Below are 15,393 nucleotides of genomic sequence, written 5' to 3' on the forward strand. Positions count from 1 at the left end.
CTTTCTGTCTGCTCATACAGGACTCTCTGAGGTAGCACCTTCCAACAGAAAAAGTAGGTGCATCAGAAAGTTATCTTTTTCTTGGGACAAGGTGTGGTCAGCACACTTTACTGCTGACCCTGATTATAAATTTGAAAGGATGTAAAATTTTGATATGACCAGGGCCATGGTCTTGTAACAATTTCAGTGGAAAACAGTGGGATGCAGCATTCACACCTCCAGCTGCTGATTTCAAGGATAAATTTCTCCCCAAGTCACACAGTGCATAGATATAATTCATAGTATCCTCTCCTCAACAACTGCTGCATATGTGGACAGCCTAACAGGCTATGTTTCTTAGCTTTTGATCTGGGCAGCATCCATTAGTTAGGATGTAGGTGATTTTTCTCTGTGATATAAGATGTTAAATGATCAAGATAATAGATGCCACCTTCTGAATCCAGGTCATCTGGATTTATTGAGTGATTTGCACTTGTAGACTGCGATACATAGCTTTTGTGTTATACAGTACAGAGAAAGTGATTCCTTCTGCCTCTCTCGTAGTAAGCAGAAATTCTTATATCTGTGTCACCATTTATCCTGCAGGTGCTGGAGAAAAAGTTTAAAGATTTTGTAAATGAGGTGAAACCTCTGGGACATTCCAAAGTTATCTCCTTAAATGAGTTAGCATCTAAACTAGAGAAGGAGTGCCACAGCAAGATGGACATTATCCAAAAGAGAACGAAGCAAATCAATGAGACATGGGAGAAGCTCTGTCATGCCATCCAGATGAGGACAGAGGTAGGAAATAATATGAACAATTGGGGCATTGAATCCCCTGCAGTTTCCTGTGTCCTCCTTCCTTTCCCAAACCAGGGCATTGCTCACGTTGAAACACAAGGTTTATAAAAGCAACGGGTGTGTTCTGTTCTATTCCCTTTATAGCCACTGCTTACCCTACTGTTTCTGGCAAGATTTATACCTGAAAGATATTTAACAGCCTAGAGTAATTCTGTTCTCCTTAATTCACTGCTAGCTGTGGTTTCTTGAAAAACAAAACCAATCTAATGGTTTACAGCCACTAACAGGAGGCTGTCTCTGGCACTCATTGGACTCTATTGAACTACTTCAGCTTATTAAACAAGATGAAAACTCTCCAGACTTTTTTACTGCATTAGTTACTTGGAGTCAAAGAAGGTGTATGGGAGAGAAGGTGATAGAGGACACAGAGTCAAAACCCCTACTTTTTGGCAGCAGTTAGCTGTTAAATCAGCTCACCCCCTCTCAAAAAACTTCAGTCACAGATGTGTTTGGAAAAGCAGAGAGGACACATATAGAACTCAACATTTTTGTTTGCTTTAAGGAGAACATTAAATATCAGATGTCCTCAACACTTCTTTTTCACTACTGTTGCATATGCATTTTGCTTATGAAGTAGCTAAAGCCCACTGTTATCTGTTAGCCACATAAAATGAATGATAATTGTTAGTATATAGTTTGAATTTAAAATAGTGTTAGAACATTTTTATTCCTTTCATTTCAGAAAACCTAATTTTCACTTAGGTCCTGCTATTTTCACTGTTTGAAGGGTAGGCCTGTATTACAAGCAAGATTTTTAGGGCACTTTCTGTGGCTGAGGAAGCTACCTTTAGAAGCTAATTCATGTTCTCCGTCTTGATCATTCATTTTACATATGGAGATAAATTGCTCTTTGGAGAAATCTGTTTCTTTCCATTGACAAAGAGAACTTGGGGAAATCGAGTTAGCTTGAACACCTCACTTTCAGGTGACTTAATTATGAGGGAGTTTCACTCCTACTTTTGTTCAGCCTGAACTGCATTAGGACATATTAGATTTGCCCTTTTTTGTGCTGCAGATGTGATGTATAGTACTGCCATTAAATTGTTTCTTTATTCCAGAATCTAATAGCAGCCCGGCATGTTCACCAGTATGATCATGATGTGGATGAAGTAAAGGGATGGATGCAGGAGAAAGAGGCAGTAGTGGATATAGAAGATTATGGATATGATCTTCCAGGTGTACAGACACTTCTCAGCCAGCTTGAGGGAGTAGAGGTAAGGAGATCTGCCATGAAGTAGTGGCAGAAAAGCATCAATGGCAAAAAAACCAAAAGAGACTGATGCTTGCCTTGAAAGCCTTGTTTGCAGACCAAAAAAAAATTTCTTGTACCCTGAAATATTCTTTGTGCTTCATAGAAGGGGGCCTTTTCCTCCTGTTTTTAATATTGTGATATTATATTATTAATGCTTTTCCATCTAAGGATGAGCTTCTCTTCTAAAATCTGTTCTGATCTATTATGATTATAAACGTGTAATATGAATGACAAGAGACTACAGCTGCACGCTTAGCAAAATAATCAGTGTGTCACATCTAAAGAAGCTTCTTTGACATTTGATGATGAATGTTAAATAGCATTAGGAGGAAACAGAGGAAAAGTCTTGACAGAGTCAGACTTCCAGCCTCTGTGCAGCCAGTGGCTAGAAAAGATATGCACCATCTTTAAAATCTGCTTTTGATAGATGTAAGTACTGAGTTGATCTTATAATCCATTCTGTCTCTGTTCCAGAGAGATCTAGGAGCCATCATGAAAGAGCTGGAACGGATTCGGGGAGAGGCTTGGCACCTCAGCCGCACATACCCTCAAGTCAAGGAAAACATCATGGAAAGACTGACAGATGTGGATGAGTGCTGGGAAAACCTGGGACAGAAGTTTACAGAGAGGAAAGCAAGACTGAGCCAGGCAGAACAAGTTCAGCTCTACTTCAATGACTGCAGGGAGCTCATGTATGTGTTGGCCCTTTGAATTTGGCAGTGGGCCTTATTTCTTGTCTTTCCCATATAGGATTATCTAGATGACACCAGTCACTTATGTGACTCCTGTGCCAGGTGCTCCACATCTTGTTTGCAAATCTCTTTGGATAATAATATGTGTCACCTTCTGAACAGCACTTCACAGAATTTACCACAGATCAGAGGTGACCATGCCTCTCCACTCCAGCACAATGTGCATGACAAACCCACATTTTTAGACTATTTCCTAGACAGTCTTGGAGAGTTAAGTCACTCTGGATAGATTTAGTAGTCTGATAATTCCAACAGGAAATATTGTTAATTCTGTAGGAAGGTGGGGGAGTCTCTGCTAGACAGTCGAGCAATTTGTACACCTGTACAGACACCAATGCCCGTTTTTCTTGCAGTTAAAGCAACTACATTAAAGATAACCTTCTAGAATAGGTTAGAACTTCCTCAAGGGCTGAAAGTGTTTTGTACACTTGTATTAAATGCCATTGCCCATAGGCACACACTCTTCTATCCATTCTCATTATGGGTATTTTTTTTGCAAGAATTCAAATGCTGTGCAATTCCATGATATATTTTTTTTTCCTTTTTTAATCTGAATTAGAACAAAATTCTGAATGTTTAAAGCATCTACAAAATATTATTTTTTTAAAAAGAGATGTTGTGCTACATGTTTCATTTTTTTTTAAATCAACATGCTGAATTTTCTAATGTAAAAATTGAAATAATGGAAAGATGCTATACTGAAAGTGGCAGACCGATATTAAAATACTATATTTTATTATTTTAGTGTAATTTTCATCAAAATTGATACATTTTTGATAGAAATTGTGTTTTTAAACAGAATTTCTCACAGAAGAAATATGGACTCTTTAGTTCAGTGTCATTAATGAAAGAGTTAATCCATGACAGGAGTAGAAATACAAAGACAGTAAAGTGGTTACCACTGACTGTTGGAGATTTACTATGCTAAGGGGTAGATCCTGAGCTCAGTTAAATCAAGATGCATTGATTTATGCCTGTTGAGGCTCGTGGAGTAGAAAATATTCCTTAAAAAGTATCTATCAATACGCTTCTTTGCATGAGCGCTCTGTATGCCTATGAAGTACTTTCATGCATGTTGATAAGGTTAGATGGACTGCTGAAATTCTCTGTGTCCCTGCACTATGTATAAAACTCCTGCGAATGTATACAGCCTAGGCTTTTGCAGTTACAGTTCTTTCTGGGGATTTGAATGCACAGTGCTTCGGTATGTATAGATGCTGCAGGTGCCCTTCTAACAGGCTGGGTATGGAAACAGCACTGGGAAATCGCATTAGGTTATGAAAGTCCACAGATGCATGAGTGAATCTTCAGCAAGGTATTTGTATATTCATATCTTTTGTGAGCAAATAAAAGTCTGTAAATGTGTCCACAGCCACAGGATGTGTGCATTCCTGAGTATCCAATAGACTCAGGTTCCTTCTGTTTTTACCCTTTTTGACTCTATCCTGTAGGGCTTGGGCCAATGAGATGCATGCACTAGTGATATCTGAGGAACTGGCCAATGATGTCCTGGGAGCTGAACTGCTTATCAAGCGTCATGAGGAATACAAGCGTGAGATAGAGAAGCAGTGGCTAAAATATGAAGAAATGCAGCGGGCAGGAGGTGACCTGATGAAGAATGGGCATTTCATGTCTGTGGAGGTGTGTTGCTGAGTTGAATATTTTACAAACAAGAGTGAACAAAGACAACGTTAAATAGGCAGGAGCTAGAGATTGTCTCAAAACAGAAGAACTAAACAAGACAGTCAGGTTCTCTATTATTAAAAGCTGCAGACTTTTTGTGACGTGTAGAAAAAGAAAACACATTTTTAAAGTTCTTGCTTCTCTAAAAGGTATTGCTATTCCACAGGAAAGTTGTGCCACATAAATGAGATTTTAGCATTTAACTACAGAAGACCTAGGATAAAATACATCACAGTACAATCAGCTATAGGATGGAGTGATGTCCATGAATGCACCAAAAGATGTGTAATTCTTCAGAAATGTTATAGAGCCAAAGGGGCAAGAATGTTAAAATTTCCATGATCCTGTTATCTATGTACCTTAAGACTTTGACGTGGACCATTGACTTTGCAATGGTCCAAGGCTTGTCTTAATGCTCTCAGTAGATCCAGAGATTACACCATCAAAAACATCTTCAGAATTTACGCAAGACTATAGTACTTCCATTACAGAAAGAATTAGAGAACTTCCCACAGTTTAATGCTCTTCACTGTTGCCTTGCCATAAATGGATGTATTTGTTGAATCTGCTGGTTCTCACTAGTTCTATAATACAAATTGCAGGGGTATAAATTTTCATCATGGAAAAGCATATAGCAGAAGATTGGTCATACAGTATGTGGAATATGCATAAAATTATAATATATAGCTGTACAAAATACAGGCTAAATGAATTCAAGTAAGAAAAATGAGGACTCAGAGATCCTTTCTAAACTATGTTAACACCACAAAGTTATCTAGAGGTCATCTTCAGGATCATGAGGGCAGATGACATGCTAGTTGACTGTCACATGAACGTCTGATTGGATTTTTCACCTCTTGACATTGAATTTTCATTTTTCTAGATTGAAGAAAAATTGTTAGAACTGTCAGAGCTGATGAAGAAGGTAAAGGAGAGTTGGGATATGAGAAAAGAGTTATATGAAGAAAACTGGGAGATTCAATTACTCCGCAGAGAGCTAGAACAAGCAGAAGCATGGCTGGTTGCCAAGGAGAGCTTTCTTTCAGACCCTAGCTATGGGGTGAGTAACAACAGTGCAACACTATTCAACTGTCTCTGAGCATATACTGAGTGCTTGGGGCCTGAAGTTAATCACAGTCTAAACAGCAATGCACCCTTGAGATAACAAAGGGCAGGAGCTCTATCGTCTTGCAGAAGTGAGCCCAGGAGAGTTGCTGCATTTTACATGGTGATGAGCTCCAGGAGATGGTGGCTTCCAGGAGGTGGTAGAAAATTGGGGGGAATTTCAGATCATTTTTTCACCTAATAGGATAACTTGCAAAAGGTTCAACCTTCTCTGTCATGTTGAGAGCCTATTTTGAAAGGAAAAGGGGTTTTTCCCCACCTTGTGTTGGGCAGTAGAATGCTTTGCACAGAAGGCTTGGTAGCTAGCTTGCAAATTCCTATTTAAACACCAGCATACATAATTTTGAGATTTTTTTTCTTAGTGTTGACTGTCATCTGATGGTTTATAAGATGGCAAAACTATGTCATAAACTCAGGTATCAGAAACTAAGCAGAGAGCAAGACAGAGGTTTAAGATGCATGTGTTGTAGGGCAGGAATAAATGCTGTGTCTAGTGCAAGCTGGAGTCCAAGTACCTAATCTGTATGTAAACAGCTGTAGTTGGAAGCCATGGTACTACATGGCTTCACAGAAAAAAAAAAAAAAAAATAAAAAAATTGTTGTTTGAGCACTTTTTTTCATTTACAGCAGACAGACTGGGAGCTACAGACCTTTTTTAAAGTGTAAATTACGATGTTTCACACGCTACCAGGGGTTTAGACATTCAATTACAAAAAAATCAGAATCATCATTTGGCTACATAGAATAGGTAAATCTGAAAATTTTAGGCATAATCTCTTCCATTGGATTTGACTTTGGACTTCTGTATCTTATAACTTTTCCATTCAGGATTCAGTGTCTGAAGTAGAAGAATTACTGAAGAAACATCATGATTTTGAGAAAATGCTTGCAGCTCAGGAGGAGAAATTTGCACATCTCAGCAGAAAAACTAAGGTGAGAAATAGAAGGTTGACAAGCTGCGTAGGAAACAGGATAATGTGGGTCCTTGAACGTTTGGGGCTCAGTAACTCCATGGAAAAATGAACTCCTGTGCTGAGATAAACAGAGTAAATGAATGACAAAAGCTGGGATATTGCAGATAGAGCAGTTGAGAAAAAGACGTATATGTGGATCAAAAGAGTCCAATTAGCTTGCAAAATCTCTAAGGGAGAAGTGGAAACTTTCTTCTGCCAGGAGCAGCAAAAAGGGTGTGTAATGCACTTTGCTGTGTGAGAAACAGGGTGATCCCTCACTACATGGATGGAGAGATTTTGATTCATTCAGGATTCCAACAGGGAGCTGTAGCCACCTGACAGTGCTGGAGGTTTGGAAAGGGCTGAAAATAAAGAGGGAGAGCAAGGCAGAGAGAGGCCTTTTTTTCTTCTGGCATCAGTTCCACAATGGAGTGTATTAAGTACCAAAAATATTCTGTCAGCCTCCCAGATCCTGTTTCGGTGGTTTTTTTTAAATTATTTTCCTGAAATAAGCAGCAAAATATAGCTTCTGTGTTTGGCATTTGGTTAAAAATTAGCTTAGCTGAGTCTGCCTTTTGATCAGTGATTTGCAAATTGGCTAAATGAAGGGACGAAGGTTCACTGCTCTGAAATTTTCTATGAGAACGCCCCTGGATACCTACCATTCCTACAGCAACCTTAAAGAAGCAGTACCATAGAAGAGAAGCATAATTTCTCCAGGGGTATTAAAGACTCAACTTCTAGAGAACTTACCAAGGGCAGGATTCACTGTATTTGAGATTAACTGACATCAGTATTCATGGTTTGGGCAACAAAATAATACTCAGCACATAGTAATTAAAATAAGTTCCAATTCTAAGAATACCAATGGAGGCACAGACCTTAAAATTCAATGCCAGGAGAAGAGTGTATTTGAAAAATTATTCCTGTTTTAAAAAATAAATAAATAAAATAAAAATCTTAGGTAAGTATCCATTAATGCAATGAAGATAATTAAAAAAAACCACAATACTTGTGTTCTACAGAGGGAGATGAATCTTCTTAAGCAAGTGGACACAGAAGAGAGTGAGCAGAAGGATAAAGGCAAAGTTGTGCGAGTTCCTTCTCTGAAAAGAAAAACATCTGACAAAAGGAATACACCGCCAAAAGTGACAGAGATAAAGAGCACAACACCACTGCCATCTGTGCCCTTATCCAGCTTATCCTTGAGGTCCCCACTTGAAACTATTTTCTCCCCCATTGAAAAGTCTCCATCAACATTTCAACAATTCATTGCTGGAGGAGACCCAGAAGTGCTGAGCAGCAACAAAACAGAAACAAAAGCTGAGAGAAGGCTCAGTGAGATTGTCACTCAACCTACACCAAGGACGGTGGGTCCACGCACTACATCTGTGGAAAGTCGCAGTTCCTTAAGCTCTCCTTTATCTCCTACTCCTACAAGCCAGCAACGCAGCAGCAGTTTGTCAGAATCGTATGCCACAGGCCTTTTATCACCTCAGGAAAAAAGTGCTAGAGGCTCTGCTTTCTCCAACCTGCAGACAAAACTGATGGCAACTCCACCTGAGCCTCATCAAAAGTCACTAAATAAATCACCAAACTTACTGCTGTCTAACTCCTCTCAGGAGAAATTAGAGAGTACATCTTCGGTAAGTCACAGGGATTCCTGTCTCTCTCCTTGTGAAACTGCTATCCTGTGCTTGTTAAAGTAAGGAAATAAAGTTCTGTATGAAATCCACAAACAGCAGTATACAGTGGGCATTTCATTGGATACACTCATGGATCCAAACAGCAAGGAGCATTTTATGTGCAGTTGATACACTTTCCGAAATGATTGTTGACTTCAGCAGCTGGATATAGTTTAAAAGCATTTTTAATTTGCTCACTTTTATAGTGTAGGCCTTGACAACTGTATTGGTTTCTGTTTTTCTTTCCCAAACTAGAGTTTATTCATACTCCTGGATACTCAGCAGGGCACTTAACAAGGGCCAGGAAATGCTGTCTCACAAAGAGGCAAGACTGCTGATTTATGCCTACCCTCTGTATGAGTTGGTGATGCTTAGTGTCCACTGAGTTTAGAAGTCGGAGAGGGGCAGGACTTGGTGGCACCCTAGCCAAAGAGCTGACCTAGTGCAACACTAGAACCAGCAACTCCTGTTTGCTCACCCTGGCAGGAGATGCACTGTTAACTCATGGACAGGTAAAAATTGTTCCCTTCCCCTCTTGTGCTTTGAGAGGAATGTGTTTGTCACATACCCAAGTGTGCCAGTACAACACCATACATTGGTGTAACTCAGTATTATTGCAGGGATGGTATGAATAACTTTAGCAATTTAAGTTGTAAATTGTATCAATAATGTAAAAATAAGTTTGTTAATTAATATACCACTATAGAGTAAAATCCATTTTTCTGGGGATGGGGCATCCACAACTTCTTTGGGCAACCTGTTCTAGTGCCTCACTACCCTCATAGTGAAGAATTTTTTCCTTATATCTAATCTAAATGCACCCCCTTTCAGTTTAAAGCCATTACCCCTTGTCCTATTCACTCCATACCCTTGTAAAAAGTCCTTCTCTAGCTTTCTTGTAGGTCCCCTTTAGGTACTGGAAGGCTCCTATAAGGTCTCTCTGGAGTCACCTCTCCTTCAGGCTGAACAACCCCAACTCTCTTGGCTTGTATTCACAGGAGAGGTGTTCCAGCCCTCAGATCATCTTCGTGGTCCCTCTCTGGACTCATTCCAACAAGTCCATGTCCTTCTTGTGTTGGGGGCCCCAGAACTGAACACAGTACTCTAGGTAGTGTCTCACCAAAGCCAAGTAGAGGGAGAGAATCACCTCCCTCAACCTGCTGGTCATGCTTCTTTTGATGCAGCCCAGGATGTGGTTAGCTTTCTGAGCTGCAAGTGCACATTGCCAGGTCACGTTGAGCTTCTCATCAACCAACACCCCAAAGTCGTCATCCTCAGGACTGGTCTCAATCCATTATCCACCTAGCCTATATTTGGGCTTGGGATTGTACTGACCCTTGTGCAGGGCAAAATTGCTGAGGGTGCACTCAATCCCACTGTCCTTGTCACTGACAAAGACATTAAACAGTGCCAGTCCCAATACTGAGCCCTGAGGAACAACACTCGTCAGTGGTCTCCACCTGGAGATCAAGCCATTGACCACAACTCTTTGAGCATGACCATCCAGCCAACAATTCCTTATCCACAGAGCGGTCCGTGCATCAAACCATGTGTCTTCAATTTAGAAACATGAATGTCATGCAGGATAGTGTCAAATGCTTTGCATAAGTCCAGGTAGATGGTGTCAATTGCTCTTCTCTTATCCACCAACACTGTAACACCATCATAGAAGGGCACCAGATCTGTCAGGCATGATTTTCCCATAGAGAAGCCATGATGGCTGTCACAAATAACTTCCTTATTTTCCATATGCCTTAGTGTAGTTTCTAAGAGGATCTGCTCCATGAGCTTGCTGGGCATAGAGGAGAGGCTGACTGGCCTGTAGTCCCCTTTTTTCCCTTTTGGAAACTGGGGTATATGTTACCCCTTTTCCAGTCAGTGGGAACTTCACCAAGCCGCCATAGCTTCTCAAATATGATGGATAGTGGCTTAGCAACTTCATCTGCCAGTTTCCTCAGGACCCACAGATGCATCTTATCAGGTCCCATGGACTTGTGCCCCTTCAGGTTCCTTAGATGGTCTCGAACCTGCTGTTCTGGTACAGTGGGTGGCTCTTCATTCTCCCAGTCTGTGCCTTTGCTTTCTGTGACTTGGGCGATGTGGCTGGAGCACTTGCTGGTGAACACTGAGGCAAAGAAGTCATTGAGTACCTCAGCATTCTCCATATCCTGGGTAACCACTTCTCTCATTTCGTTCTGGAGAGAGCACACGTTTTCCTTAGTCTTCCTTTTATCACCAACGTACCTATAGAAACTTTTCTTGTTGCCCTTGATGTCCCTAATTTAAGTCCATCAGGGCTCTAGCTTTCCTTACCTGATCCCTGGCTTCTCAGACAATTTCTCTGTATTCCTCCTAGGCTACCCATCCTTGCATCCACCCTCTGTAGGCTTCCTTTTTGTGTTTGAATTTGAATTCTCTTCATTTAAGTAGTATGTCAGAGATTCAACTGCAGCGTTGAGAAGATTTTTAGCTGTGCTGTGACTGTAAAGGCTAGACAGTAGAGACCAGTTTCTTTGTGTGGAATGTATCTAGAAAGAGCTTCGGAAATTATAACATATGTTTAAGGGCCATTTTAAAGTTTAACAGCAATGTTCTTGTGTATCTCAGGTTTCTGCAAGTCTCCAGCACATGGAGGGATTCCTAGAAAAGAGAGACCAGCTCCTTCCAGGAAGACAACAGGTAGAAACAAATGCCATCTCTCTGGGTTAATTCATCTTTCCTTTAGGTATAGTCCAGATCTGGTCTGACTTCTTCAGAATTAACTCTTGCTGAAGAGGAGCTCAGGGCTGTGGGTTTAATTCAGTTACCATTAAAATGCATGAAGATGTGTCTGCTGGCTTGGGCAGTACCTGATCAAGTCCTTAAGAGAAACAGACAATGGAATTTTTGCCTGTCATGGGAATCATGCAGAACAGGGTATGTCTATGTTTAGTGGATTTATGAACCAGAGCTAGGCTGTATGAACATGTTAATTATGTTCCCCTAATTATAAATACAGGTTTCGATATATCAGCTAGAATGGGGAAAAAAATCTTAAAAAAAAAATTAAAAATACAAGTTTGTATCAGCACGTGATGTTTTCTGGGCAGAGGAAGTCCCCACTCCCATGCTCCCAATTCTTATAATTTCTAACTGTTCTAGAAGAGAATTAAAGTTTCTCTTTATCTTTGAAGAAGTGGTTTGTTTAATCCAGGACTGAATGAAACTGAAATCTAAATTCTCATCCCGGGAAAGATTATCATTTCAGGTCAGTAGGCTAATGATCATAACAGGGCAGGAAATTTTATAATATTCACCACCAACCTGTAGACATCTGAGTGTCTGCTGAGGTATTGCATGTAAACAAGTTGTCTTGGATTGTTTGTCCCATAGAATAATTCCTCTGAAACTTTTATCTTGAAAGATGTCTAAAAAAGATTTGTAACTGGTATGGACTCCATTTTCTGAAAGAGAAATTTAGTTTTTCCTCTCTTCTGGCTACACTAAATTGGGTCTTCTGTGATACCAAACTTTCATCTTACCAAACAAGAAAAACTGTGACTTACTTTCCTGAGGTCTTTTTCCTTCCTTTCCTCTGAATGGTGAAATTATCAACGTGATTCACTGGCATAACAAAGTAAGAAGAAACACAAGGAATAGGATCCTTCATCCAGAAGGGTCTCGTGGCACCAGGCTAACCTTTCTCTGGTACATAGTTGGGCTAGGAAATAGCAGCTGCTTTTGCACAGTGTTCAGTAGGATTTGTTTAGGAAATGGAGAGGAATTCAGCAGCCACATTAGACTGAATCACACACTTAACAAAAGTAGACTGTGACCAGCAAGCAAGGGCCAGCATTCCAGCTGGGAAAAAAAGTGGAGCTTTTAGTGGCCAAAAGTAGATGTAACTTTGATTACCCGCCTTCTCTCCAAAATGTTGCTGACCACAACACAGTGTGGAGCTTGCTTGCACAATGTTACATCATTTGTTCAGTCACGACTCACAGTGAGACCCCTCCTGAATCACCCACACCAACAACGAGAGCAGGTTCTGTTTTTTCCAAGAGATCCTCATGACTAAGCTTCTGTGATCATAATCTGGGCAGCTTCTGGCTTCCTGTGGAAGTTGCACGTGAAAGATTTCACTGTTTCAATAAAATATATAGCTAATAATGGGATTTTATTGCTATTTCTATTCATGTAGCCAGCCTCAAGGTCTTGGAAATCCTTCTACGTAAAACTTGATGGATTAAAGCTTGATTTCTATAATGATGAAAAAGAAGCATCTAAGGTAATTTGCTTTTGGAATGTTTCTATTAATCTCTGTGTTTGCCTAACTAAAAATGCATTAAAAAATAGAGTAAAATTTGCTTTGCATTGGGGCTGGGGTAATCATTTATCTTTCAAATGTCAGAGAAAATTCAATAATTGTTCAACTGATACCAGCTATAAGACAGAATAATAAGCTTTCGGAAAGTTTCCAATATATTCCTTAAAAGAAGTATCTTACTGAAGAATTGCTTTCAAGACACAATGCAAGAGTCCATTGTTCCTCTGTGATTCTTCCTATTCAGTGATCTTCGTTATAAAGCAGAAAAAGACAGTATGGGTGTGTAGTCTGCAGGTTGGTATGGAATTGAATACTAGCAGAAAAGACGCAAAAGACATTTTGTTATAATTTCATCTTTCTTCAGAACATATTCACACTCCTGTCCCTCAGCATTCCTGGTGCCAAATGTGAGAGGCTGGTAAATTACAGCAGGAAAGAGAACGCCTTCATGTTGCGGTAAGTCTTATGGAGAAGTGCACTCATAAAAACCTCCACAGCTACCTGTACGGTTATATTTGCCTACAGTCACCTAAAACTGTATGTTAGGCAGTGTAACTGTATGTTGTTAGGCATAACTGAAATGTCTGACAGTGCTTGCCCTACTCATAAGGAGAGCAGGTGTAAGGCGAGGCTGACTAGAATTCACCTACTCCTATCCTTATTTTCAGGCTGAGAGATGGGGCAGAGTATTTCTTCGCAGCACCTTCTCAGACACTGATGGAGGACTGGCTACAGGCACTACAGAACAACACAGGTACATTCTCACTTCCTTCAAGAATGAACTGTGTTTTTAGCAGATGGTGGTGAGAGAAAGAAAAGAGACTGAGAAAGTCTCCTTAGTCTGGGGCATTTTGAGCTGTCCTTTTGGCCTCTGTCAAACAGCAGTTCACAAGTCACCTGCCACCTTGCGATGTAATGACCTGGCAGGAGAATGCCCAGGGTGACTTTCAAAGCAGCCTTACAATTGTACTGCAGCCAGCATCAGGTTATTTCCAGGGAGGGACCTTGCCCCAGGGCTGTATTAATCCTTTTCTTAAGGAGTTGCTTTAGATCTTGAGCAACAGCTTTTGTTCTGAATCTAGATCTCTTTCTGGACACCTCACCAGACAGTGGCTTACTGGAATGGAAGCCAGAGCACAATTATAACAATGATGTTCAAAGAAAATTGTTACTGACCCAGAAGAGGCAAACTCTGCCTCTAACACTACTTCAGAAGGCTTTTATTTGTCTTCATTGACTCTGCAGGACACAGTAACAGACCACATTCCACAGTGATGCTGCAGCCTATCACTCCAAACACAGAGACCTCCCAGACAAAACGGTGGGACTTTCTGGACAGAGACTCTGCTGAAAGACTCACCAGCAAGGGCTCACTCCTGAGGTAGGCACTCTGTGCCACAAGGCTGAACTGATGTCACTGCTGTTTCTGCTTAGGTAGCACTTACCTACAAAGGGAGATTGCTCAGAGGTCAAGAAGTTGCTCTCCTCTGTCATTAATCCAGTAAAATACACTTACGTTGTTTGTGATGTGCCACAGCCAGTTTGTAAAAATGGGACTCACTATAGTCAGCCATATCCTGTCTGTGGTTGATGACTTAAAATTGGGACACTCAGAGAAATTCTTGTATCACCTGTTTTTGGCACCAAAGTTACTGAAAAAGGTATCTGATCTAAAGACTGGTTTATCTATATGCTCAATGGAGAGAGACTTGTTCCAACAGATGAGGGAATCAGGAGTCTACAATAGGTGCCTTGGATTTTCCTCTGCACAGTCTCTCTAGAAGGGTCTGAAATTAACCCAGTCTACTAATTCAAGGGAGCCAAGCCAATTGTCCAAAGTTGCACTAGTCAAATAGTTCAAAGAACTCCAACTTTCCTCAAAGGCTGTTTTGAGAATCCAAACACAGGCATATGAAACACACCTGTAGTATAAATCAATTTTTGTTGCATTTGGAGTCTCAAAAATTTTACAGATTATGATGTGAATTCCTAATCCCTCCGCCTGGTGTATTTTTGCTGCTGAGCTAGATGTCTAACAAGTTCTTACATATGCACAGTGACTTTAACTCCTCTAGACTGTACCTGATTTTCTGGTGATGCATGTCACTGACAGGAGAACACCTTCCTTCAAAATCAAACCGGAGAGAGAGTCTGCAGAATTTTCCAGGGATTTTAAGGAAGATGGAACTGCAGTGGCACGAGCCTCCATCACCACCCTCAGCCTAGAGCAAAGTGGTAATAAAACAAAACTGCTGCCATCTCTACTAGAAGCAGGAAGAGAAAAATAACATTTGCCTGAATAAATATCAGACCTTTCACCATTGTATCTTAACCCAGCCCTCTGGAAATTTATTGATATGTTTTAAGTTAATCACCACCCTTGGAACTTATTTTAATTATGTATTAAATCTAGTAAAGCCATTAAAAAAAATTAAACAGGACTGCATCTGTTATGCTTTTATGTATACAATGACTCTGCCATTCATCATGTCACCTAAGTGGTATCTACTCGAAGGTAACTAATGGAAGAGCAGAGGGACCTGTAAACCAGAAAGCTCAAATGAAGTGACTCTGCGAGACAGAAATGGGGAGCACCAAGCAGAGTGAGTGAAGAGCAGCCACCTGCAAGTAGCTTTGCTGATATCAATGGATAAGATTTAAGGGGGCTGGGCGGTCTGTACACCACAGAAGCAGAAGTCTCAGAAGAAACATTTGTTATGTAACTCTTGCACTGTTTTGTAGTCTCCACAGTCTTTCATTTTTACAACACATTAACCAGCAATTCCCCAGCTCTTTG

At 40.5% G+C, this 15,393-nt stretch overlaps 1 protein-coding gene across 1 annotated transcript in view; it reads left to right on the top strand.

Moving 5' to 3' along the window:
• Nucleotides 1-14,963, top strand: part of SPTBN5 (spectrin beta, non-erythrocytic 5) — a 97,017-nt gene extending 82,054 nt beyond the window's left edge. Inside the window, exons 55-67 of the mRNA XM_080344709.1 lie at nucleotides 586-780; nucleotides 1,899-2,054; nucleotides 2,567-2,784; nucleotides 4,296-4,485; nucleotides 5,411-5,587; nucleotides 6,481-6,585; nucleotides 7,631-8,251; nucleotides 10,898-10,969; nucleotides 12,471-12,557; nucleotides 12,961-13,052; nucleotides 13,265-13,350; nucleotides 13,842-13,977; nucleotides 14,710-14,963. Of these exons, the coding sequence (XP_080200835.1) occupies nucleotides 586-780; nucleotides 1,899-2,054; nucleotides 2,567-2,784; nucleotides 4,296-4,485; nucleotides 5,411-5,587; nucleotides 6,481-6,585; nucleotides 7,631-8,251; nucleotides 10,898-10,969; nucleotides 12,471-12,557; nucleotides 12,961-13,052; nucleotides 13,265-13,350; nucleotides 13,842-13,977; nucleotides 14,710-14,884 (2,310 nt within the window). The 3' untranslated portion in view covers nucleotides 14,885-14,963. The remainder of the gene's footprint in view (nucleotides 1-585; nucleotides 781-1,898; nucleotides 2,055-2,566; nucleotides 2,785-4,295; nucleotides 4,486-5,410; nucleotides 5,588-6,480; nucleotides 6,586-7,630; nucleotides 8,252-10,897; nucleotides 10,970-12,470; nucleotides 12,558-12,960; nucleotides 13,053-13,264; nucleotides 13,351-13,841; nucleotides 13,978-14,709) is intronic.
• Nucleotides 14,964-15,393: the final 430 nt, after the last annotated feature.

The sequence above is a fragment of the Nesoenas mayeri genome, assembly GCF_963082525.1.
Source record: "Nesoenas mayeri genome assembly, chromosome: 5".
Taxonomy (NCBI): domain Eukaryota; kingdom Metazoa; phylum Chordata; class Aves; order Columbiformes; family Columbidae; genus Nesoenas; species Nesoenas mayeri.